This window comes from Anguilla anguilla, chromosome 6, assembly GCF_013347855.1.
Source record: "Anguilla anguilla isolate fAngAng1 chromosome 6, fAngAng1.pri, whole genome shotgun sequence".
Taxonomy (NCBI): Eukaryota; Metazoa; Chordata; class Actinopteri; order Anguilliformes; family Anguillidae; genus Anguilla; species Anguilla anguilla.
The window spans coordinates 21,014,874-21,041,267 of record NC_049206.1 but is presented as its reverse complement, the minus strand read 5'-3'; the positions used below and the strand labels follow the sequence as shown (position 1 = coordinate 21,041,267).

Sequence of the window (26,394 nt, the reverse complement as noted above, 5' to 3'; positions counted from 1 at the left end):
TCCTTCCCCGAGTGAACATCTTCCTTAATGGATCATTCCACCATCCCGAATGGCCTACAGTATTAGCTGAAGTAAGTCTAAAAGCCCTCCCTTTGCTGAAGGGAGTGTGCTTCAGGGCCAGACAGTGTGACCCAATCCTGTAAATCCCCGCGGTCTAGAGGCCGCCCGTCTCTCCGGACTGCACCGTCACTGTAATCCCGCTAAATCCCAGCCGTAATCCGGGCCGGGATTACCCCCCCGGGGCCGGCGTCTGAGGCGCTGGTGCATGCTGGGAAGGGGGGGAGGGGGCGTGGTTACCTGGGGTGGACGATGGCCGTGTGGGCGGGCTCCTGCTTGATGTCGGGGTAGAGGCCGTTGAAAGCCAGGGCGGGCTGGGACTTGGCCTGCGGAAGCGCAGACACACACAGGAATGTTACAGACACACACACGAACGTTACAGACACACAGGAACGTTACAGACACACACAGGAACGTGCGTCACAGACCGTTTCAAGGGAAGAGGTCCGCCACGAACATCACAGGCACACACAAACCACTGTGTCAGGGCCGCCCCAACCCTGCTCCCGGAGAGCCACCGTCCTGCAGGTCTTCACTCAAACCCCAGACAAAGCACGCCTCACTCAACAGCTGGGCATCTCATTGAGCTGCTAATGAGTAGAACCGGGCGTCCCAAATTAGGGTTGAAATGAAACCCTACAGGACGGTGGATCTCCAGGAGCGGGATTGGTCAGCCCTGCACAATACATCATGCTGGGGACTGGGTGGCTTGACAGGTGGAATAGTATAATTAACTGTGGATACAGGGGAGGGTCGCTGAGCTGAGGGGGGGATGGGGGGGTTGGAGGAGGGGGTGGAGGGCGTCGGGGGAGGGGAGGGCTGTGTGAAGTGGGGGGGAGGGGGGGGGCAGTGTCAGGGGAAGGGCGGTGACCCGGTTGGTGACCTTTGTTTGGGGCGTGAAGCGGGGGGGGGGGGGGGGGGGGGGGCAGTACCTTTCTGACCGGCTCGCTCTCGGACAGCTTGCTGCTGAAGGAGCAGAAGTCGGGGGCCGCCGTCCTCGCCTGGCCGTCCTCAGAGCCGGCTTTCTGCGGGAGAGGAGGGAGCGGGTTACACCACAGCGGCCAGGGACACACACACACGCACGCACACACACACAGACACACACACACAGACACGCACGCACGCACCCACAGACACGCACGCACGCACACACACAGACACACGCGCACGTACGCACCCGCGCGCATCCACCCAACCCCCACCTGCATTGTTCTCAAACCGGCTGTGAGAATACGGGTGAAGGCCTGGCCTGGGACGGGGGGGGGGGGGGGAGTGGCCGGGGAGCGCGCTCCACCAGCGCAAGAGGAGAGCGCATCGCACGAGATCGCGATCGCCAGCTTCACAACGACTAGGTCTCTAGCGTTTCGTTTCATACGCACGCGCGCGCACAACATTGCGTCCACCGCGCTACGCAATGTGACACCGCCGCGGAGAAGCTCTGCGGGGAGGGTTCTGTCATCTCCATGGCGACGAGACACCAAACACATGACCGTTTCTTATTTATTTCTGTAAACGCACCGGCGCCTGGTGAAACTGAGACTGCAGAAGAGGAAGAAATGTTTCATCTTTAAAAAATTTCTAAAAACTTTTGTTTGTATAAAAAAAAAAAAATAAATAAATAAATGAAGTGACTGGAAAAAAGAAGGTGGTCCACCATTCTCAAACCAAACGACGGCCAACTGGTTCAATGACTTATCGTAACTAAACAGGTCTGTGTCTACATCGTACAAATAATACTTTATTATCTATTCCAGGGTCTTTCCTCTGTCCCCTCCATGCTAAGCGACACCAGTCAAAACCACAATAAGGAAGCGGAGCAGAAAAAGATATCAATAACAGTGAATTTCGGTGTTCCCTCTGGCTGTCCAATCACACTGCGCGACTTAATATGACAGCGTCTGCCGCATAAAATTCTAGAAGTGAAATTGAGATGTGTTCCTTCAGAAGATACATGATTTTTTTTTTTGCAAGACACTCATCGAAAGAGTCGTGCGACAAAGTGTAAAAAAGGCTTTACCGATGGCACTGCGGAGAGAAAAAAGATTGTATTGCAGAGTGAGGCCGGCATGGCCTGTACCAAGGTTCATAACTCTGACATCGCAGCCCTCAGCAACGCGTTCATTGTTGCAATTCATATCGCCATGACGATAAAAAAAAACACACACTGTGCAGCCCTACTCCATATTACTGCGTGCGGTCCCACCTTCCACCCCCGACAGGTTAAATCACCCGCGTTTTCCTCGCAGACGCCGGCGGAGTTGCCACGGTTACGCCTGCTCGCGGACTCCACCCCCCGGCACGCCCGCGAGGGCCCCAGAAACGCCGAGCCGAACTAACGCGAGGCAGCGCCCCCCCCAAAAAAAGCCACGTGGTAGAAGGTGGCCAAAGTGCTAGAAGGACCCAGAAGATTCCAGGGCTGGAGCGGACCCGCTAGTGCGACACTGAGGGACTTCCTGTCCCGCTCGCGCACGGAGACCCCGGAACCTGAGGCGAATCAACCCGGAGGAACGCTGGACTGCCCCTGGCCCCCCGGTCCGCAGTTACTGCTCAGGGACCCGCTCCGGTTTTGCAGGAAGCGGAGACACGCTTTTTTTCTCCCGGTTCCCCGGAGAGACCGACGCCCTGTCAGACAGGAAGCGCCGGCGGCGTGGGCTCTCCTTCGTCACCTGGCCGCCTTCCCCGCGCTCCTCGTGACCCGGCCGACGCGCGCAGACCTCTTTGGCACGCGGGGGGGAGCCCTGCGGGGACGTGACCGCCTTTCCTAATCCCCGGCACACCCTGACCTTCCGGCATTAATACTTTAATAATTTTTTTTTTTACAGTTTACGCCAACGACGAGCGGGGAGAGGGAGGTGAAATTAAAATAGAAGGCACTCAGTGCTTCCTCTCCCTCTCGCTCTCGCTGCATTTGATGCAGGGGTGTTAAGAGATGTGTCTGCGTGTGAAAGAGAGAGTGATGGGGGGAGGAAGGGGGAGGGGGTTCCGATTATGTGAAGTCAACTGCAGCACAGAGAGGACACAACCGAACAACAAGCCAGCTGCAGCAGGACAGCAGCAAAGAGCAGCATAGATCAGCACGGATCAGCACAGAGCAGCACAGAGCAGCACAGAACCAATCAACGGGCGATGTTCCCAACCCCCCCTTCTCTACTCTACTTAGTTAAGATATGGGGGGTGGGGGGTCTGAATGGAGCCCTACCTCCACTGCAGGGCTTGCCTACCTCCTTCAGGAAGTACGAAAAGGTGAGGCAGCTTGGCGACCCACTAAAGGAGTCTGCCGTGTGTCTGTGCCTGTGTGTGTGTGTGTGTGTGTGCGTGCGGGGGGGGGGCAGCGGAGGTATGTGTTAATGCCAATGTGAGGGTGTTGGAAGTGTGGATTGTCATAATCGGCCTGCATGTTGAGCGCATGTGTGTGGGCGTTGTGTGAGTGTGTGGGGGAGGTGCATGCGATTGTGAGAATGTATTTGTTTGCCGTGTGTGTGCCATGTATGTCTGTGTGTGTGTGTGTGTGTGTGTGTGCGTGCGTGTGTGTGTGTGTGTGTGTGTGTGTGTGTGTGTGTGCGTGTGTGTGTGTGCGCTGTGTGTGTGTGCGCTGTGTGTGTGTGTGTGTGTGTGTGTGTGTGTGTGTGTGTGTGTGTGTGTGTGTGTGTGTGTGTGTGTGTGTGTGTGTGCGTGAGCGTGAGCGTAAAACAGTATCTACAGGGGAAGTGAACTGATCCCTCATCCCTCTCCCTCTCTCTCTCCCCCTCCCGGTCTCTCTCCTGGCGGTGGAGGAATTCACGGCGAGGCGGCGACCGACTGGGAAATAAGCTCCGCTCGGCGGCCCCGTCCCTCCGCCCTAATCTCCTTTTAATGAGACCGCCGCTACGGCCGCCGCCCGCTCTTACACGCGGGGACGTCAGGCGTCGCACGCGCGCCTTCCCCCGGAGCGCGCGGGGTTAAAGGCAGGCTTCGCTGGGCAGCCCACGCCAGCGGCCCCGAGACCCAGCCCCCACCGCATCAATTATACAAGCGCCTTTCACAGGCACGGCTCTCCGCCGGAGCGGGCGACACGCATGTACACGCACAACAACGTGTGTACACGCACAACAACGCACGTACACGCACAACAACGCACGTACACGCACAACAACGCATGTACACGCACAACAACGCACGTACACGCACAACAACGCACGTACACGCACAACGACGCATGTACACGCACAACAACGCATGTACACGCACATCAACGCGTGTACACGCACAACAACGCATGTACACGCACACACACACAGATACAGAAGCACACAGACATGCGCACACACACAAGCGCACACAAACTCACGCACACACGCGCACACACGCACACGCACAGAAGCACACAGAAACGCACACACACTTCTCCAAAGCCCAACCTTATGACAGAGTGGATTAGCATTCCAGGCGCCGGCTCAGCCTTGGCTGCAGCTGAACTCCCAGCCTCCACCCAACAACGCTCTTAACCCACCAGCAGTCTGCTGTAGCAGTGCTGTTAATATGAGCCCCAGCCCCACTGCACACACACACACACACACGCACACACACACACACAAACACACACACACACACACACATGCACACGTACACTCTCACACACTCACACTTACGCTCACACTCACTCACACACTCACTCACTCACAATCACACTCACTCACTCACACACACACACACACTCACTCACTCACTCACTCACTCACTCACTCACTCACTCACTCACTCACTCACACACTCACACACTCACACACTCACTCACTCACTCACTCACACACTTACACTCACTCACTCACTCACTCACTCACACACTCACACACTCACTCACTCACTCACTCACTCACTCACTCACTCACTCACTCACTCACTCACTCACTCACTCACTCACACACTCACACACACACTCACACACTGCCACACTGCCACACGGTTACTAGATGAAGCCCTGCTGTTAGAAGCAGTGGGTTTAACACTGAGTGCAGCGCTGGTGCCTAGGCCTCATTCCTGAGGGGGACCGCTGTGGGGCCGCGTGTGTGTGTGTGTGTGTGTGTGTGTGTGTCTCTAAATGGAGGTGCTGTTGGGAGCGGGAGGTGTAAGCCCTCCCCTGTGCTGTGTGCCCGGCTCCTCGGCGGGGCGGCCTCCCCTGCCCCGAGCGTGTGTGGAATGCCGCTCCCCTTCCTCCGGCGTTCGGGGCGGGGGGGGTGGGGGGGGAGGGGGCACACAAAGCCTCACTGTGCCCCCTTTTCATCCCGCCGCCATTCAGCCGACACACCAGAGGGGCACAATCTGTGTGGGGCCAGGGAAGGACAGAGTGCCTGCCAAGTAAACAGCCTTTTTAGGCCCATTTCTCACTCCCTTCTATAGAGAGAGAGAGAGAGAGAGAGAGAGCGAGAGTGAGTGAGAGCGAGAGTGAGAGAGAAAGAGAGGGAGGGAGGGAGGGAGAGAGAGCAGGGGAGAGAGAGAGAGAGCGAAAGAGAAAGAGAAAGAGAGGGAGAGAGTAAGGGAGGGAGAAAGAGAGGGAGAGAGGGGGAGAGAGAGAAAGAGGGGGAGAGAGAAAGATACAGTGAGAGAGTGGGAGAGAGAGAGGGAGAGACAGAGACAGAAAGAAAGAGCAAGAGACAGAGCCAGAGAGAGAGAGGACACAGACTGAGAGAGAAAGTGCGAGAAAGCGAGAGAGAGAGAGAGACAGAATGAGAGAGCTGGTCACGCCCTGTCTGTTCTTTACCACATCCTGTTCCACTTCAGGCTTCTAGTGTATCAGAGACGGGGCGCTGGGAGGGAAGGGGGGGAGGGGCGGGGTGAGAGAGGCCAAGCCTTCACGCTTTTTAAATGCGCTTTTCCATGAATTGAGTTCATTTGCTTTTTTAATTTGCCGGCACTATGGTAATCTAGGAACAGCGCATGCTGCTACACGGGGTGGTCCGCCGCGGAGGACCTTTTGTGGAGAGCCGCTAATCCTCTAAGCTATTTATCCATCGGGCACAGACTGGCAGGCTATTCTCCGCTCGCCGGCGTCACACCAACACGCACCGGAACACACCGGAACACACACGGACACGCACCGCGAGACGCACACACGCACACGCACACACGCACACGCACACACACGCAGCTGCAGCTCCGCACACAAACACAACAACCCAGATACGCACACTGTGTACCAAAGCACGCAGCAAATCAACACACACACACACACACACACACACTAAGTATGACACAGAAACACAAAACGAGCTGAAACACACACACACACAGACACACAAACACCAAGTGTTACAGACACGCGAAACGCAAAGTGAAATACACACACACACAGACACATACACACACTCAGACCAAGTATAACACAGACACACAAAACACAAACTGAAATACAAACACACACACACACACACCAATACAGACACAGACAGCCAAACCAGAAACCGAAACAAACACACACACACACACACCTGCCCAAATTTGGCCATTCGCCTCGGGCACATTTTTGTTTTCCGGGGCACATGAACATTCCGTCTAGACGCACGTAGTCTGGGCAGCAGACGCGAGCTGCCAGAGAGAGAGAGCGCTGCCTGGCAGCCAGACGGCCGTCTGGGCCCCGCCGCGTGCTTCAGGGACAGAGTCAGACGCCGTTCGGTGGAAAAGCTGTGGCGACGGTCCAGGTCTCCTATCGCCCTCTCTCTCCCTCCCCGTCCCTCCCTCGCCCTCGCTCTCACTCTCAGCTCTCAGCTCGCAGCGACATATACGGAAGCGCCCGCGTCTGCGTCGGGAGAGTCAAGAGGAAACAGACTGGGCACGCGTGCGAGGCTGACGCACGTCACGACTGTTCCTTCGGGGAGAGAGAGCGTGACGAGAGTACGTCTGAGCGAGGAGGGAACACAGCTGAGCTCGCTGCTCGAGTCCACCTGGCCCTTCCACTGAATCCCTCTCCCGCGCCCCCGAACCCTCTGCCAAACCCCACCGAACACCGCTCCACAGCCGGGGGGGGGGGGGCGGAGTCTGGAGTCTGTCTGGCACCCGGCTCAGAGCACAGGCCACGCCCCCCGGCGGTGTCGGGTTACGTGCAGCCACTGGCTGCTATTTCTGTCCGCCCATCTGTCTGTCTGTCTGTCTGTCTGTCTGTCTGCTCGTCCTGTGTGTGTCCGTCCGTGGCTCAGTAAATACCTTCTCGGTATAAAGCCCAGACTGTGCTCGGGTGTGAGCGTGCCCAGGACGACCGCTCCCCCACGGTTACATTTTTCAAAATCGTGGAGCGTCGTGGCCTTCCGTGGTCAAAGTCTGCTCTGCCTCTCCACCGCCCCGCCCCGCCCCGCCCCGTCCCCAGACAGAAGAATGTAGGTGAAGCGGTGCGCTCTGCTGCTGTAGCTGCGGGCCAGGAGCGCTTGGCTAACCGCGTTAATTACCCAGCTGTCTCAGCTCACTTCTCTGAATCACGTGACTGGGGACCCGTGTGGACAGAGCGGAGTGCGTCACGTCACATGACCTCTCAGGGAGGTCACCTTTCCTCCGTCTGTCTCCTTCCCCTGCTTCATCTCCCTCTATCATTCTCTCTCTCCCATTTAAACTCTCCCATGCTCCCTCTACCTCGGTGACACAGGTGTTCCCTCTGCGTGGTAGGGAGGGGTTTACTGCCCCCTCCCCCCCACTGTGACAGGTTGACTCTGCCCGTAGGCCCCGCCTTTTCATCCCTCCTCCCAGCAGGCCAGCTGGCCCCCTGACCAGTCCCCAGGACGTGGACTCGCATTCTCTCTCAGAAACTCCCCTTCAGATGTTGCCCATCTATCGGCCGTTGCTAGGCAACAGCTCAGGTAGCCACATCGCCGCCTCTCTGGCCCTGAGGAGCGCCCGCCGGCCCTGCAGAGAGGCCCGCCGCAGCGCCCGTCATGAGAGACGAGTCTCCGGCCGGCTGGTACGCGGCTGCCGTAACGGGAGGGCGTCGGTGCGGAACCGCTAAGCGGCACGCTAACCGCTAACGCTAACTCTGACCCTCGGAATAACCGCCGCTGTCGGCACGCACCAAAGGTCAACGCGACGAGCGAATCGCTTAATAAAAAAACCGCTAAGCGTGACATCATTTAACTCTTTGAAGAGTAGGTTTACATCACCATTAGAATGATCAGTTAAGAAAATTCTAATCGCATATTAGTGATGTCACACCTTTAAGGGTTAAAAGCAGACAGAGAGAGACAGAGAGAGTGAAAGAGAGAGACAGCTATGCAAACATCCTTCCCGTGGGCGACGGCGTGGGCGTGTACTCGAAAGTGCGCCGTCGAAACCCCGAAAGGCCGAGGTCGCGCCAGGAGAGCGCCGATTTCAGATCGCTCGCGGAAAAAAAAAAACGACAAACGTCAAACGGTCTGCGGGAAATCCGACTGTGTTGGTGTGGCGAGCGAAAGGCAGCGCGCGTTCGTGAACCGCAGCGGGCTTTAACCCGCGCAAGGATAGCGTCACTCCAGTAGGACGTACGACCAACGTAGGCAGGCGGGCGCGTCATGAGTGAAAGGTGAAAGGGCGGCCCGGCTCAAAGGAGCGTTTCTTCGTATTCGTCACGAAACGATGGTGGAAGATAACCCCGTGTCCCGTGGGGACTGATGAAAAGCTTCAGAGGAGACACATGCGGGACTTGAGAAAACGGAACCGTTTGGCTCACTTCAAAAAAAAAAAAAAGAGAGAGAAAGAGAGGGCGAGGAGAGCGAGAGAGAACGAGAGCGAGAGAGCCAGGGGGTGAGAGAAAGAGCGAGTGAAAGCAAGAGCGAGAGAGCGAGAGAAAGAGAGCGAGAGAGAGACGTGGAGAGCAGGGTGCAGCACCGTCTCCCAGGACTGATAGCTCTCATTAGCGCCCCATGCAAAGAGCAGTGCTGTGTAAAGTCCTGCCGTCGAAGGCTACAGTGCTCAGACAGTGGAGGACAGGAGCCCTGGAGAGCTGCACCAGCACTGCCGAGTTCCCTCTGTACTGAATCGCTCAAGGGCCCAGTCCGCAAAGAGTCTACATCCAATCACAAGCGCCTAACGCGGTACAAACTCTTCCTCACATTTATACACGCACACCGCAAGCCGGGTTCAATTTCCAACGTGAAGCCACCTTCCTTGCTCCACCTACAGGAGGTCGCTCAAACGTGTTCAGACTCCATGGAGTGGCAGCCCAGCAAAGGCTGCTTTGAATCTGCACGCCGCCCTGACCCAGGGAGGAAGAAACGGGCTCCGAGCTCCTGCGTCTGTCCGCACGTTCCTCTCTGCCCCGCCAAGGGAAGCCGGGCAGAGGCCTTTCATCAAATGCCAAGACACGCGTTCACTTTCGCTGAATTTCACAGAGGACCCGCACCCCAGACAGGGAAACGGGGATGCTCTTTATCGACCCTCGCCTAATTAACACCGCAGTTCCCCGCGATCCCGCTCCTGGGCTAACGAGCTAATTGGCGCGTCGCGCTTCCCTTCTTAATCCGCTGGCGGTACGATTCCATTACCGCGGCTTCGTGTCCCGCTTGCCCCGGCGGGCCGCTAAGCCGGGCTGAGTAACCGGGGCCGCCTCAACAGAGGCGGCTTAAACGCGAAGGCGATGGGGGGGGGGGGGTTGTCGCGGCAACTTGTGGGTGGGTGGGAAATGATGGCGAACCCTGCCGTTTTGGGAAGTTGAACCGGCTGGCGGCCTACGTGTGGCTTTGGGTTCCCGTGGTGCGCTGGTTTCCCTTCCGCTGGGACTCTCGCTGCCCACTGTGGCATTTACAGAGCGAGCGAAAGCCTGAAGCTCTGCTCCAGTGGCTCAAGAGCGCCGCAACGACCCCAAACTGCCCCAAACTGCCCCTAACTGCCACAAACTGCCCCCAAACTGCCCCCAAACTGTCCCAAACTGCCCCAAAACTGCCACAAACTGCCCCAAACTGCCCTCAAACTGCCCCAAACTGCAGCACTGCTCTGGATAGGACCCTGAGCCGGCTCTATGAGAAACTGGGAATTTACCGATATACTCTTAAGGACTGGCATGGCCACGTTCCTCAATGTCACACCGCTAAGTCCTTGGCGGTAAGAAAGGCGCCCCACTGTAACCGCCAAGGTTAAAATGGGGATGTTGTGGTGAATGCCATTTTGTTTTGATTGCAGTTTAGAAGCAGTTTGGGTATAAGAATGGCACCGGGGTATATTACTGGATGGAAGTGGGAGGTTAATTTGCCCCGTGTGGATACAGTGCACCCTGGCCAACTGTGTGTCTGTGTGTGCGCATGCATGCGCGCATGTTCTCATGTGTTTGTTTGTGCTTGGTGTTTGCATGCGTGCTGTGTGTGTGTGTGTGTGTGTGTGTGTGTGCGTGTGCATGTATGCGCGTGTGTGTGTGGTGTTCATGGATCCCGTCCTTTGTGGTGAAAGCATGTCCAGCTGTCCCGAGCTGATCTTCCATCATCACGGCCCTGAATCTGCCGCTGGGGGAATTTCAGATACCGCAGCCGCCTGTCCGTCTGTCCGTCTGTCCGTCTGTCTGTCTGTCTGTCTGTCTGTCCGTCTGTCTGTCTGTCCGTCTGTCTGTCTGTCTGTCGTTCCTCTGTCTGCCAGCACAATCGCCAGTCTGCCTGTCTGGCAATCCTTCTGTCTGTCTGCCTGTATCCATCTACGGTTTTGGGGGAGACGGGCCGAAGATGCGTACAGATCCACCACCGCAAGTCAGCCCTGAATCTACCCTGGACCCGCAGCGGTGAGCCCGGGCTTCTGCACTGGCGCCGCTGGCTAATCGGAGAGCTTCCCTTCCCCCTGGGCGCTAACGCGCAAACGGGCCCCGCTTGTGTAACCATGGGTCTGTCGGGCCGCTGATCCGCCGCGCGCTGGCGGGGGTCTGGTAAACGCGCGCCGGGTGCCCAGGTGAGGGAGGCCCCGCCGCGGCCGCCTCCGGAGGCCCGCTCCATCGGGAGGGCTGCAGGGCTCCCGCGGCTAAGGGCTCCCGTGGCTAAAGGCTCCCAGGCTAAGGGCTCCCAGGCTAAGGGCTCCCGTGGCTAAAGGCTCCCAGGCTAAGGGCTCCCAGGCTAAAGGCTCCCACGGCTAAAGGCTCCCAGGCTAAGGGCTCCCAGGCTAAGGGCTCCCAGGCTAAAGGCTCCCAGTGGCTAAGGGCTCCCAGGCTAAGGGCTCCCAGGCTAAGGGCTCCCGTGGCTAAAGGCTCCCAGGCTAAGGGCTCCCAGGCTAAGGGCTCCCAGTGGCTAAGGGCACCCAGGCTAAGGGCTCCCAGGCTAAGGGCTCCCAGGCTAAAGGCTCCCAGGCTAAGGGCTCCCAGGCTAAAGGCTCCCGCGGCTAAGGGCACCCAGGCTAAGGGCTCCCAGTGGCTAAGGGCTCCCAGGCTAAGGGCTCCCGCGGCTAAGGGCTCCCGCGGCTAAGGGCTCCCAGGCCAGGCCCGCGCTGCGTATCCTGGGAACCTCCCCCACAGTCACTGTGCCGAGGCTCATTACGGCTGGCAAACAACTTTCAGTGGCAGCGTGTGTGCAGCAAAATGCATGAGAGAGATGCTGGGTAAGAAGCGCATGTACGAGAGGGAGAGAGAGAGCAAAAGAAAGAGATATACACACACAGCATACACATGTATGAACTTACACGCAGACACGCATTCACACACACACACATACAGACACACACAAACACCTACATCACTGCCGTTTTTGTTATGGGGTTTTTTTTTTGTTTGTTTTTTTAACTAACTAATCCATAATCTAGCAGGATAGTCAGTTCAATCTATAATATATATCTATAATTTAATCTATATTGTACAGTTTCATTTAGTAGCCTCTGCTTTGGCAACGCAAGCGGCCACATTTGTCATGCCGATAAAGGGCTCAGAAATTTGATACACAGAGACAGAGCAAGAAAGAGAGATAGCAAAAGAGATAGAAAGAGAGAAAGACAGAGACAGAGACAGAGAGAGAGAGAGAGAGAGAGAGAGACAGAGATAGAGAGAGAGAGAGAGAGACACAGAGAGACAGAGAGAGAGAGATACGGTCTGTGGTAATGAAGTCACCAGTCTCTAAAGAGGAGCACGCAAGTCAGGCAGCTGTCTGCAGGCTCCACCGCAGCCTGTGACTCGCAGACAGACGGGGAGTGTGTTCTCTCAGACAGCTGGAGCCGCGTGTGAGCCAGACCTGCGACCGCAGGAGCGTCACGCGGCCCTAACGTCTGACTAATGGCGCGGCGGCCCCGCCCTCGCGCCCTGAAACCGCCCAGGCCTCCGCGCCCCTCTGCTTCATCATCAACGTCCCTCCAGTTTCGGTGACGCCCCGCCCGTTCAGACCGCGAAAACAAGCGCAACCCCCCCTACAACCCCCCCCCCCCCAAAGCCCCCGCCCCGCAAATCTCCCTGACCCCCCGGCTGTCAACTGAACTTGTTCCCGCCGGCCACGTCGCCGTGGCGAGCGACCGGCGGAACGAGCTCTTGCCTTTCCGCGCCGCCTCGGCTAACGGCTCGCGCCCGAGGGCGTCTCTCGCGCCGCAGATGGTCGACCGAGGCCTTTTGTCGGCCGGGCCCCGCCCGCCGCTGCGACCAACAAGCAAACAAACAAACAAACAAACAAACGAACAAAGAAACGAACAAACAAACAAACGAACGTGCGAACAAAAAAAAATAAAAGAAAGAAAGAGAGGGGGGGGGAATAAAGGGGCCGTCCGGAAGGATCTCTGTTCAGCGTGCGGGCCCCCCGCGCGCGGCTCTCTGGAACCCCAGCGGCGTACTCACACGGCGCGCGCCGGCGCTTTGTCTGAACGGCCGCGGCGAGCGTTTCCTATGTGGGCTCGCAGGCTCCTACGCGCCCTGGAAACGGTGAGTCACAGGGGCTAACGGTTCGTCAGTCGCCGCGGCGCTGTTTTTAAAACAACCGCCACGGTTTACCGGGCCCCGGGACCGGCGGAGCGAGGGAACCCGGCTTCAGACACCGTTCTGCTGGGCCGGCCCGACTCTCTGCGCTCCGGCGGCGGTGTCCTTCGCCGTCCTGTTCCCTGCCCGACGAAGCGGCGCGTCGACTTTTGAGGCCGGCGTCTCCTTCGCTTCCCGCGTTGCGACACGAAAATCACCCACCCCCCCCCCCCCCCGAAGAAAAACCACGAAACCGCGAGCGTCGCGAAGCGCCAGGGAGGAGGACTCACTCCCCGGGCATTCCTGCCGCGCACACTCATGCATCCGCTTCTTCTTAACGTTTAAGTGGAAACACATTTCCGGCCCGCAAAACATCAACTGCCCCCGGGAGGACTGGAAATACAAACGCATGTGAGCGTTTGTGTGTGTGTGTGTACGCGTGCCTTTGCGTGTGTGTGTGTGTGTGTGTGAAGTGTGTCTGAGCAAAGCCAGAAACCGTGCGGAGAAAGAAATTACAATAAACAAACAAAACAGCTGAAACTCCTAAAGCGAGGTGCCAACTCTGAATACGTTCTTAAGGCTGAAGGCATCGCTCTCCCAAAGCTACAGAGCGGAAAGCCGGCTGCAGACGGGACAGCGGCGGAGGGGGAGGAGAAACCCCCCTGCGGTAAGAGAGAAGCCCTGACGATGATGAGGCGGGCAGAAGGCTCGTGCTGAGGTGCGAGACGGCGCCAGACAGGGACATGTCACAGCCCCGCAGTCACTGCTCATTATGCAGCGAGACCGCGCCTGCTTCACAGGTTAGTGTGCTGCACTCAGACTGTGTGTGTGTGTGTGCGTGTGCGTGTGTGTTTGTGTAGGGGGGGGGGGGTGGTGCTGGATTTGTGTGTCTGCAAGTGTGTGTGTGTGTTTGTGTGGGGCGGGGGAGACGCTGGGAGTGTGTGTGTGTGCGTGCGTGTATGTAGGGGTGAGGCGCTGGGTGTGTGTGTGTATGTGCGTGTGCATGTGTGTGTGGTGGGAAGGGGGGGAATGCTGGCTGTGTGTGCGTGTGTGTGTGTGTGTGTGTGTGTGGGAAGGGGGGGAATGCTGGCTGTGTGTGCGTGTGTGTGTGTGTGTGTGTGTGTGGGAAGGGGGGGAATGCTGGCTGTGTGTGTGTGTGTGTGTGTGTGTGCGTGCGTGTGGGGGATTTGCTAGGTGTGTTCGTGTCTGACAGTAAAGGTGAGGTCAGTCTGCGGTCCAGACGTGACTGCATGTCTGATTACCGTTTTTCTCTCCCGCTCTCTCTCTCTCTCCCTCTTTCTTTCTCTTTCTCTCTCCCTGCCCCCATTCTTTCGCTTTCTCTCTCTCCCCCTTTCTTTCTCTTTCTCTCTCTATCCCCATTCTTTCTCTCTCTCCCCCCTTTCTTTATCTTCTCCCCCCCCCTCTCTCTCTCTCTCTCTGTCTCTCTCAGACGCGTGCGTCGACAGAGCAGAGGGGAGCAGGAATGCGGTCTGGGTGCCAGACGAGACAGCAGACGGTATTTCCGGCGCACGTGCGCCACTCCGGCGCAGACAGGGCTCCCCCCCCCCCCCCCTCCCTCCGCCCAGACAGGGCCGTGCGCTCCGGATTACGCCGCGCACCTGCGCTCGCTATAAATACTCCCGCCGACTCCCGCGCGCCGCGCGCACACACTCCCCTCTCTCAACCGTCGCCTCGCAACCGCCGCGCCGTTGACAACGGGCAGACGGTCGCCGGGGAGAAAATGGCCAGGTTGGGTTAGCTGATGATAGTGGCTACGCAACCAAACGCTTCTTTAGAAGAAGAAGAAGAAAAAAAAAAAAAAAGATTCAGGGCACAGTGGACGAGTGAGGTCATGAGACGTGAGTCAGCCCACGGTAAAGTTTTACTGTCGCTCGGTTTCCTTCGCTGGGGCTGCCGCTCCTTCGGGTTCCTGGTGACTTCAGATTTCTCGAGGGGAGGGGAGGGGGAGGGGGGAGGAGGGGGGGGGAGGGGAGAGGCAAGAGCCACAAGAGGACCTAACCTAATCGCACCATGACGAACGTTAGTTTCATTTGAGGCTGCACAGAAACACTAGAAACCAGAGTAGCTGTGATGCCACGAGTATTTCGACAGAGATTCTAGGGGAACACGCGGCGCCTTTCTGAATTCCTGTAAATGTGTTTCCATATTACTGTAATGCTCAATAACAATGCCATACTATTTCCTTGAAATAAAAAAGCACTACTTCTTTACCTGAATGAGTAATCCCAGGAAGCTATCAAATACTAGATGACACAGCAGTAAAAAAAAAAAAAAAGTAAAATTATTCAAAATATAATTTATTTTGATTAATTCCAATCTTTAAAAAAGCTCTTTTCAGCAGTGTTAAACTGCAAATCATGAAAAGTACACACAAATTTCCATCACTTTCATTGGCCATAGTTTTATTTTCTCTCTCTGTGCTTCAGGATCTTGGAAAACCCATTTTCAGGGGTCTTAGAAACCACTGGTAACTTTATCTTTAATTTTCTATAGGCTATGTTTCATTTACCAGTAGAACTGCTCTATTATATCTAAGGAGGAATCATTTCCCACCAATTAATGTAATTTAATGGAGGAGGGGAAAAAACACACTAAAAAGTAAGCCAGTCTACAGTATATCAGCAAACTGAGGAGTAGCTATAGCTAACACATTTAACACTTTAACCCACTTTCCAAGATACACTGCTAGGCTATGTAGTGTGTGACCATAACTGTAAAACAACAACAAATTCACTTGCACCAATCCATAAAGTTAATCTGTTTGAACCTGACAACGGCTGCATCTCGCTTGCCTCAAAGAAACGGCCAAACGGACCAGCTGATGCGTGGGGTAGAGTGCTAACTCTCTGGCTACGGGAATGAGCGCGAGGATTCTGTAAATAAGTTTCTCTCTCATTAACAGCTACGCTCGACTGTAGAAATGAATGGACCGGAATTTTCCACCGAGGCCCCCGCCCACAGCAAGGTATTTCAACCGAAAATTCTTCAGCAGCATCACTCACCTCCTGATTTAACCCGTGAGCCCCGACGTGAAAGTGCTCATAATGCAACATAACAGCATAACATAACATAACATAACATAACATAACATAACATAGCATAACATAAAATAAAATAAAATAAAATAAAATAAAATAAAATAAAATAAAATAAAATAAAATAAAATAAAATAAAATAAAATAAAATAAAATAAAATAAAATAAAACAAAACAAAACAAGAGCAGGCCATTCAGCCCAAAAAACGTTAGCAATTTTCCTACCACTAAAGAGCACCTAGTGCTTAGTTTACCTACAACTAGACAGTACCTAGTACCGTATTAAGCCTAGTCTTGAAAATCCCCAGAGTTTCTGCCTCTAGTACATGACCTGGCAGGCTATTCCAGGCAGTGACTACTCTCGGTGTGAAAAAATACTTTTTTTTTTTTTAACATGTGCGGAATTTACCTTTTGCTAATTTCCATTTATGCCCCCTCGTTCTGCATTACAATACCGTCCCTGCGGCACAGGAGCTGAACAATCAGCCCGGCAAACGCGACGCCACATAAAAAAAGCCAAATGGTCCCCCTGCGTGTGAACCGCCAGTGTGAAACCCGAGCGCGACAGACGTCGGTCTGAGGCTTCTGTCGGGTGACATTTGACCGACCCGTGGCGATCTGCGAGACAGTTGGCCCTCTCCCCCCGCCTTCCCCTCCCCCCTCTCCCGCCAGACCAGCTGGAAGCCTCCTCCAGACTCAACAAGAGGCCACGTCACCTGGCCGACTCCAGCCCTTCTTCACACTCTATCTGGGTCAGCTCTGGTTTAAGAAAACATCCAACTGTGAAGCAAAAAAAAACCCCCCTCACAGTGGGCTGGCATTCAAGCCCAGGCCCACGGAAGCTTTCTCCGACCAACAGCAGAGCCCTACAGCCGAGTCTGAAGGGGTGGGTGGGGGTTCTTATCTTAAAACCACCACATTTTGCCGAACAAACAGCCGCCGAAGCAACGTGAAAAGGGCGCGCGCTCCGATTTAGACAGCAGGCGGGAGAGAGACGGCGACGCTGCCTTTGGCCACACTTACTTTGTCCGGCGTCCTCTTGGGCTGGTAGCTGAACTTCTCCTTCATCTGGTCCAGCAGCTGCTTGAGCTCGGCCTCCTCCGGCGAGCCCAGGTGCTTCCTGCCCAGCTGCAGGTAGCAGGGCCACTTGGCCGAGTCGAAGCCCCAGTGGCAGGTGCGCTTGTCGGGCGAGCGGTGCGAGTGCATGACGAACTTCTGCGGGGCGAAGAGCAGCTGGCACTCGGCGCACTGGATGCAGGGCGCGTCGGGCCGCCCGTAGAAGCGGGGCACGAACAGGCCCTGGCACTTGCCCAGGCACTGGTGCTCCACCTGGAAGCCGGCCTCGCCGCCCTCCTTCAGCGGCCCGTGCGCGGGGTGCTTGCCGCTGGGGTCGCGCGGCAGGGCGGCGCCGGGGTGGAGCAGGGCGTTGCAGAGGCGCTGGGCGTCGGTGAGCGTGATGAGGCCGCAGGAGGGCGCGTTGAAGGGCAGGATGCCCAGCACCTTGAGGATGCTCAGCTGCTCGGCGTCGCAGCGGGAGCAGTAGACGTACAGCTCGTCGCACACGGCGTTGATCTGCTGCAGCGAGAACTCGCGCAGCACCGAGTTGAGCACCTGCGGCAGGCACAGCCTCTTCTCCCCGCCCACCATGAAGCAGGAGATGGACTCCCCCTCCAGGAGCGAGTGCGTGAGCTCCGTGGAGCTGTCGCAGGGCACCAGGAGGGGGCCCCCGCCCAGGACGGGCGGGGAGGGGAGGGGCACCAGGACGGCGGGCGAGGCCCCGTCCTGGCCCCCGCCGCGCGCCGAGAAGGCAGCGGGCCCGCCCAGCGAGCTCTGGCTGCTGAGGGTGAACTGGGCCAGCGTGCGCTTCAGCCCCGGGCTCAGGTCCAGGGCCTTGGCCCCGCACCCGGCCGCCAGGTGCTCCCGCCTCCCGCCCCCCTCCTCCATTTCGCAGGCGCGCTCCTCCGGGTTCTCCCGCTTGACCTTCGGCGTTCGGGGCGGCCCGTCCTGGCCCCTGCGCTTCAGCTTCATCTCCGCCATCACCCGCTTTTTGATGGGCGCGTCCTCCACCCTCTCCCGCCACAGCCTCTTCATGCTGCCCTTGAACGAGCTCAGGTCCTTGAAAGGGGCTTTCAGGCTCGCCTGAGTTCCCGCCATCGCCGTACTCCAATCCACGGCCTTCTCTTCCCTCGCGCGACTGCTTCTTCCTGAAAAACTGAGCCTCTCTCTTCTTATCTTTAGCTTTTTTGGCAAATCTTCATGTGTCCACATACGTGCATGATGTGGCTGAGATGGAATTTGTTTTCAATTTCTTTTTCTGCGGATGTGGGAAAAAGATTTGGAAAAGATAGTGAGAAAATAACTCGAGTACAGGTAAAAGCTTCCCTTCCTTCCAAACTCAAACCGCCGGTATTTAACATTACATTTCCCGTGTGGTTAAGCGGACAGGACGCTCTGTGCTCTCAATAAGATATAAAATTTTAAACATCTCCTGAAGACCAAAATAGGTAGTCACATCCGTTAAATAAATAATTTATATGGATATGGGGAGAGGCTTTCGCTTAAAAAAAGTGACTGTGGCTGTAAGTAAGAGAACGGCCACTGATGAGGCGAGAAAGACAATTCATCACAGGACTTAGATGATTCACACACCTGGAAGGGTCTGTTCTGTCTAGCAAATTCACACCAATAAGCTCAATATAGTACAGAATTTACCAACACCGCCGCTTCGAAATGAAGCTATTTGGCCATAAGGCCAACAACTTGCTCAAATGCATCCAAAATATCCCTTCATTACCCTTAGTCCACATTCCTGATAGTCTGCTCACCCCAATCTGACCCTGTCCACTAAATCAGTGTAGTGCAAAATGGTGAGAAAACACCCCAAAAATTTAACAGCACTCATTTGACCTGAGGTCACCTGGTAAAAGACGAAAAACACATCCAAAAGATTTTGGGTTCATTCTAAAGCTTTTAATTCAACTAAAAGCTTGTAATCCGACATACATTCGCGGGGTGACACCAAATTTGACAGAGGAAACGTATATTACCAGCACCATGAACAGTGAAACACAAGCAGCTCTCCAAGGGCGCATTATTATCAGAAAGCCATTAAAACCTATTAACCGATCGCAAATTAGTCAAATTCTATTAAATTCAGCTGGACCCACAACGTGTCTAAAGCTGAAAATCCAATCATTTCGAATCACGGGCTAGGCTATTTTACAAGAACAGTGTACAATGGACAGCCAACCAAAACTGTATCCCGGCACAATTATGATCATAAAATAATTTTAGCTCAGTTATAAAATTGTTCAATATAATGTAATTATTTGCACGCCTACACAGTTTACCTACCCAAAACGACTCCGACCATGTAAATTCCAATAAGGACTTCATTATATTCCGTTTGGAATATATGTAACGCGCTTGCTCGCTACCAACAAGACCTAACCTCCATTTATATTTATAACAGATGTGTCCGGTGAATAGACTCCAATCGTGGTAAGAGCCAATATAATTCCCGTCGTAAAACACCGTCCTTATGGCACCGAAATGTACACTAACCTAAGCAACAGTACAGCGAACCGTGTCCGTAAAATGCAAGCTGCTTCTTGAGGCTGTGGGCTTGCCCGCGGTGCATATGAATTTGCCAGTGCGTTGCACCTAATTAATTTGTCGTTTATTGTCGTTAATCCGCTTTTCTTCTGCATAGTTGCGGTCGGACGACGCCGACATTGGGGCAAAGCAAACCCAGCTATGTCGTAACTCGCCAGCTATCTGGTTCGCCTTGTCATTTCTGGTCGACAGTCCGCTTTCCCTTCTCTTTCACACTATCACCCCTCCCTCACGAGCAAGGACACCGCGCACAACTCTCACTCGCCCAGCCCGACCATTTACACCCCCACCTCGCTCTATAACCTCTCTCACCACTGCTGCCTGGCTATGGGTTCTGTTAGCTCGCTAACTAGAGTAGAGAGCCGTGTCGTTTGCGGTAATGACATTCACTCATTCTCTAACTGCAGATAGCTCGCAAAGCTGGCTTCCTGGCTGTCTGCCTTTCGTGGAACTACCTCGCTTGCTTGAGAGCTGCCTCCCATACGCTGTACCGCACAGAATTAGCTAAGCAGACAGATAGATACAGCTAGCCAGAATACAAGTTATCTCACTGAGTATGCCAGTCAACTAGCTCGCGTGCAACATAGCGAACCACCGAGCATTTTCCTTTCCAGTAACGTTAACGTTAGCTATGCATTGAGTAGGCTTCCTTTTAAAATGACCGCGACACGTTAGTAATTATTTGGACTTACACTATTTTATTTGGACATACACTAGGTAGGTACCACAAGCGGTTTAGTGATATCCAGTTAGTTCTAAGTTAGCTAACTAATGTTACCTTGCTATTCATCAAACGTTAGAATGCCTTCGCCAGTTTTTTTTCACCCTAGCGTTCTACTCGTAATGGCACTTTTCGTTTCCAAAGCCGGAGAATACGCATAGATTCCTAATAAGAAAAACAGTTAGCTATGCAATTCCAGTTTAAAAGGGGTTCTCATGGAAATGCTTTTCATAAATCAGTAAGCTAAATATCTCACATTAGCTATCTCGCTGTAAAACTGACCAGGCAGTCGCGAGCTAGCCAGCTTCACATCCCCGCGTTAAAACCGTCAAAGTGGACTATAACATTACCGGTTGCAATATTTACAGGTTAATTTCGTGTAAACCAACACAGAAGCCAGATAAGACGAGCTAAATTGTTACACTGTTACACAACTAATTGCTTAAATACAAAAAATGAAGGTACTTGCCTCAAAGCACAAGCTTTGCCTCCGCTCCCTCGGTGTCCCTTCGCTCTCTGCCTGACCGTCAACAAGATCCAGCCAGAAACAGCACTACAGACGCGCAACGTCACTCCACAACAGAATGGGCTAGGCTACGTCAGCCAGACCTGGGCATGTCACGGAAACTGCGCGGGGGTGTCCGTCTGTCTCGCAGTCTGGGTTTGTGTATATCTGCAACGAGTGGGGGAGGGACTCGCCGGCAGAGCAGTGTCGCCAGCAGTCTGTACAGTGTTTTGGTGGGAGCCTTGCTTTCAGACCCCGTATTTCTGACTTCTGCTTCACTTAAATAGGTCACATATTAACACATTAACACACTGTAGTCTGGGGCCAGCAAATACAAAGTTTTTTTTTTGCATGACTCATGTTGAATAATGTGCCTTAATTTTTTTTCTTCTATATTTTCTTTGACCTGGCAGCATTTACTTTTGCTACAGTTTGGTTTTGAACAATAAACATCTCAACCTTTTATTCATTTGTATGTGGTCTTTCAGCATTTCATAAGTATGATTAGGGATTCCATTTATATAACCACAAAGGAAATCCAGTTTTAGTATTTCCAAGTAGGGCTTAGGTTTCTTTGAGAGGAAAAAAGAAGTTCTCGAATCTGTGTGCGCAGTGCGCACTCATACATGTGTGTGGGAAGAGTGTGTTAAGTGCCAACAACAGTGAAGCAGCTGACAAATTAAAGAATGATGCCAGAAGAGATAGTTTCCATGTGAGCCTCTGAATGAGTCAAAGGACTAATACATCGAGGTAACATTTACTCTACATTTGTATCATTCTGTAAGCGAGAACATATCTGTAAGTTAAGATATGCTTTTTGTAAGTAAATAAGATTACATTTTAGCTCCTTCCACATCTGTGCCAGGTACGTATCCCACTTAGATTTTAACTCGTATAAAGATCAGGTTTTCACACATCATGCATGTACTATATCAACCAGCTCATCTTGCGGCAAGACATCAGGAGTGTAGATCTTTCACTATAAAGAACTTTTGTCATGTTTCATATCAAAGCCCTCTTAAATGACAATCTTCTGGCTGAGGCTCCCTATGTCAATAAAATGAACTGTTAACCCAACACCCAGTATAGGCTGCATTGCAGTGGCTGTTGAACTCATTAGTGCATGTCTAAAAGACATCATATGCAAAAGGATCTGTCTGACAAATATTCAGAATAGTAATAATGTACTCAATTTTATATTTCTTCTTTCGGCTGTTCCCGTTCGGGGTCGCCACAGCGGATCATCCTGATCCGCATATTTGATTTGACATATGTTTTACGCCGGATGCCCTTCCTGTCGCAACTTTCCCATTTATCCGGGCTTGGGACCGGCACTATGAATGCACTGACTTGTGCATTCCCAGTGGCTGGGTTTTGGGGCATTGGCCAGGATAACGAACCCAGGCCACCGGCGTGGCAGACGGAAGCAAAACTTTGAGATAAATAATGTATTCACACAAAAAGTTTGCTTTTCACATCTTTGGTGTTATGATTATGATGATTTAATTTAGTACATTATTGGGGGGGTAGCCCAGTGGGATACATTTTTTATCTCAAAGTTTTGACTATATATTTTAAAATATGGAAAAGGACAAAATATTCTTGAAAAGTAAAATTATTACATTTTGCTTTTGGAACACCTGGGAAAACACACAAAAGAGCAATGAATGCTCAGAAATGTTTTAAGTAACACAGCATATTCCTTTGAAGGCAACAGATGACAAACCTAGAAATGCAAAACAAAATGTTTCAAAAACCAAGTTCTAAAAATATCTAGTTTAACAAAATCTCTTTTGTCATTGCTTAGCCATTATCACAAATGTAATTATGCTAAATGTTGAATTAAAACTGACATAAGTTTGCACGAGTAACCAATTTGCCTTGAGGAACATTTTAAAGTTTTGCGCAAAGGACGGTTAGATGGAACTCAAGAGCATTTCAAGCTGTGGTGATTCACTGCCTGGTGGCATTCAGCTGGAACACAGGGAGTAGAGCTGATGTCTGCTGCTCACAAAATGTAGCCCCTTCTGAAAACAGGGCGCTGTGTGCTTTGTGACCCCCATGTCATCCAACTTGAACTGTTGACAAGTTTTCTTTCATTTAAAAGAGTCGGGATTAGGTAGTGAAACTCATTGTCTGAAAAGAAACCAATTAACACCAACAATCCTGGTTCTCTACACTTGAGGAGAACAGGAAAACGTGGAACTGGAGCCACTGGCTCCCAGCAATGATTCCATTGTTAAGAAGATAAGGAGCCACTTGGGAAAACACAGACAAAAAACAAAACATGACTGGATGTTTAGAGGTACATTGTTTCTTTCCTGGTGTCTTATCCCTCCTTGACCCTCCTTGATGTTTCCAAGCTTTCCTCACCTAAGTACTTTCCTGGCATAAGAAACCAAGAGCACATCAAGAAGAATGAGCCGTTTTTTAATTTAAATGTATCTGACCAGCCAATGATGTACTGGAGCCTTACAATCACCATGGTATTGTTATCTTCATTATACACACAATGCCATAAGGTGCGGGCAGAACTGAACACATTTCCCTGGCCAGTCAAGTCCTGAGATCATAGATTCCTGTTATCAAATTACTCCTGGTGTTGTGTAAGGTAAATTAATCGTTCACGTGAACTATTATTGCTCCAATCCATCGTTCATTAATAGTAAAACATAAAACTGCACCAAGAGTCTGGGAAACAGCTGGGAGCAAAGTGATCTTTTCCCGTATCGATCCGAAAGCTGGTGGGATGCTCTCTTTGTCTGCATCCCGCTTCCATTAGTGTCTCCGGGACGCGGCTTTAAGCACACCCAGGAGAGCAGACCTCGGTCGGAGCTTAAGATAAATACATTACAGGACAATGAGATAAATTTGTGGCCCTCACAACACGGAACACGGAGGAAGCCGCCCTCAGGACCGAGGCATTAGCTCGTGAGCCCGTGCGCCACGGAGCCCGCCGCGGGCCATCAATTCTGACGCGGCACAACACAGGATGTCGGCTGTCTGAACAAGCAAGTCCCCACCCCTCGGCGCTTCCATGGTTTTTTTCGCGTGCCAGTGCATTGTTGGTGTGGTTCATAAAGCATGTGTGGCATCAACTTTCTCATCTCAGCATTACAAACATGACATGGCGCAGCCTTAAAGAACAGAAAATATAGGTTATGAATGAATTTCAACCCTATTGCTTTAATAATTAGTATCATTATTTTAGCAAATCTAGATTTTTCTTGGGGAAAAAAATTTATATTTAAGATTCCGATTAAAATCCAAGAAAACATTTCAGTCTACTCAATGAACACGCCGTTGATTATACCAGGACAATGTATAATTTAAAGGCACAGTGAATGAGAGATTTACACTAGCGGGCAAGATAGCTGAGGTCCTTGCTGCCAGTTCCTTCTGTAATGGGGATAGGAGTAATTCATTTGGCATGCAAATCCAAAAATGGATCAGCACCTGGTCCTGCAGCGTATTTTCTACAAAGGGATCAGTCTGTTGCAGAATAGGCTGTTAGTTGCTTAATTAATGTCCCCAGGGAATAAAAATCCAGCAAGCAAAGAGCAAGATTGTTTGTGAGATCCACCACCATTTAGATCATTAATCAAAAGTGACCTTCAAGGTTATGGTTTTTTTTCCCTTCCTCCCTGAGAATCCCAGAGTCCCAGTGCTGCAAGAGAACCCCGGCAATGTCAGATCCGTGTTTAACCCAATGGCATCACACAGCCATGGGGAGACAAGGACATTGCACACCTATAAGGTCCCTCACGCTCAACTGATGTCCTTCCCAATGTCATATAAATGCATTTTCCAGAAAGTTCCCTGGGATTCAGAGGGGTTACACACACCAGTCTGCTGAACTCACATGCACCTTATATTCTACCCACGGGAAATCATAGCTCATTGAAACAGCAGTGGATGCGTTTTCAACATTTTTCACAACAATTATAGAGAAATCGCATTAGCTGAATAGTTTTGTTGTAGTCCATCTAAAATACGTTGTTTTACTCACCTTAAATACATATTATCTTCTTTGATGACCCTGTGCATGCAAAATCAGCATTCTCCAACAGTTATGCAATAATGAGTCAAAGAAAACGAATGCTACAATATTACGGCAAGCTTTTCAGTTGAGATCTTGCTTTTTTTATTCTCAAGACAACAAAGTTCTAAAACGGACTGCCACAGGAGCATTTAGGATTGGTCTTTTAATTGCGAACAGTAGCTGTGTCTATTTAGCGGGTTGCCCACCAGAAGCTAACTTGCAGTGCCAGAACAGACATATTGCATCAGATCTCCAGCGCTCCCATGTACAAATGACATACTTCACAAGAAATGTTTTCCCCATTTTTAAATTGGGACAATCAAGCATACATCTTTATCTGCGTGGTTTACGGAACACTTTAAATGCAAGAAGTGACTGTACATGGTCTTTGAAATGTATTATTGTCAAGATTGCAATTAATTTTGACTTTTATTTTGGATTTCTTTTTCACTTGAGCATTAGCCGACTCGTATGTCACTTTCAGTTGAACTATCAAAGATGTTCAAAGAAGCACCGAGCCGCACTTGAAAAGATCAGTTCTGATAAATGTAAGATCATGAAACAAGCCTCTCGTTAATGATCCGTCATGTCAAAAATTGACATAACAGTGAAGACCGGACACTACCAATCTATATTCTCCACATCCCTTCACTGCCAGGTTTTTAATGATTTTGATAAGCTGAAAGCTTGGTTTTAATTGAACAATTACCACACTTATGTCCCAAAAGCAGTGCACATTTTCTCCATCAAGTCACATCTGGGCATACATTTGGGTACTTTTTTTTTTGTACACTTAAAAACCATGATTTTGCAGCAGTTTCCTGTACCCAACCTTCCTGTCTCTGGAATCCCCTTTGGCTCTTTCTGTACTGTGGGCAAGGGGGAGGGCGCAGAGAGAGAATGACCTTTCAACTCTGGTTGAGTGTGTGGTTGGTGGGGGAAATGCCTGTGGTCACATGACTCAGTGAACGTTCAGGAAGCACTGTGGTACAGCACATGGATCCAGGTTTATCACACTGGCTTAAAGTGCAAAGAATCTACCCTGTCCTTACACGAAAAAGGTAAAATTATACAGCAAATGCAGCTTCAACTACCTCAGATAAAGAACAATACTAACCTGAACAAAGCTTCTAGTTCAATCCTACTGAGACCATTTTAGACCATTACCAGCAATTCATATAATCAAATATGTATTTTTTCATGAACAGCACTAAATCACAATAAGCTTGTAGAAACTCTGAGTGCTTAGCTGTAATGAGACCATCACAGACAAGTCACATGTTATTAGGGATTTTAAAAATGTTTTAATTTTCATAGCGGTTTCACCCTTTAACAAAATATGAAACAATGTAATTTTTTGTGAAACATTGAACAGAATGCAAATAAAAACAATAAAAAGAAACATTGCTTTAAAGTAACTAAACAGAAAAGTTACATTTTAAAGTGAATTTGGTACCCCTGTCATCAGGAGGCCTCTCTGGTTCTCAGTTTTAAAATGACAAAAGAGCAATAAAAAAAGAAAAGAAAAACTGTGACGAACAAAAGAAAAATGTTGCTTTCCACAGCCTC

The 26,394-nt window shown here is 51.9% G+C and overlaps 1 protein-coding gene across 4 annotated transcripts in view; it reads right to left on the bottom strand.

Moving 5' to 3' along the window:
• skila (SKI-like proto-oncogene a) overlaps positions 1 to 21,032 on the bottom strand; it is a 28,275-nt gene extending 7,243 nt beyond the window's left edge. Inside the window, exons 1-4 of one of the 4 annotated variants that reach the window (XM_035423361.1) lie at positions 20,748 to 21,032; positions 16,966 to 18,256; positions 990 to 1,082; positions 298 to 383 (exon numbers count right to left, since the gene is read on the bottom strand). In XM_035423361.1, the coding sequence (XP_035279252.1) occupies positions 298 to 383; positions 990 to 1,082; positions 16,966 to 18,210 (1,424 nt within the window). In that variant the 5' untranslated portion in view covers positions 18,211 to 18,256; positions 20,748 to 21,032. Of the gene's footprint in view, positions 1 to 297; positions 384 to 989; positions 1,083 to 16,965; positions 18,257 to 19,296; positions 19,473 to 19,506; positions 20,155 to 20,747 lie in introns of those variants that run through there. The other 3 variants (XM_035423357.1, XM_035423359.1, XM_035423360.1) reach the window with 3 other exon arrangements.
• Between the last annotated feature and the right edge of the window lie 5,362 nt (positions 21,033 to 26,394).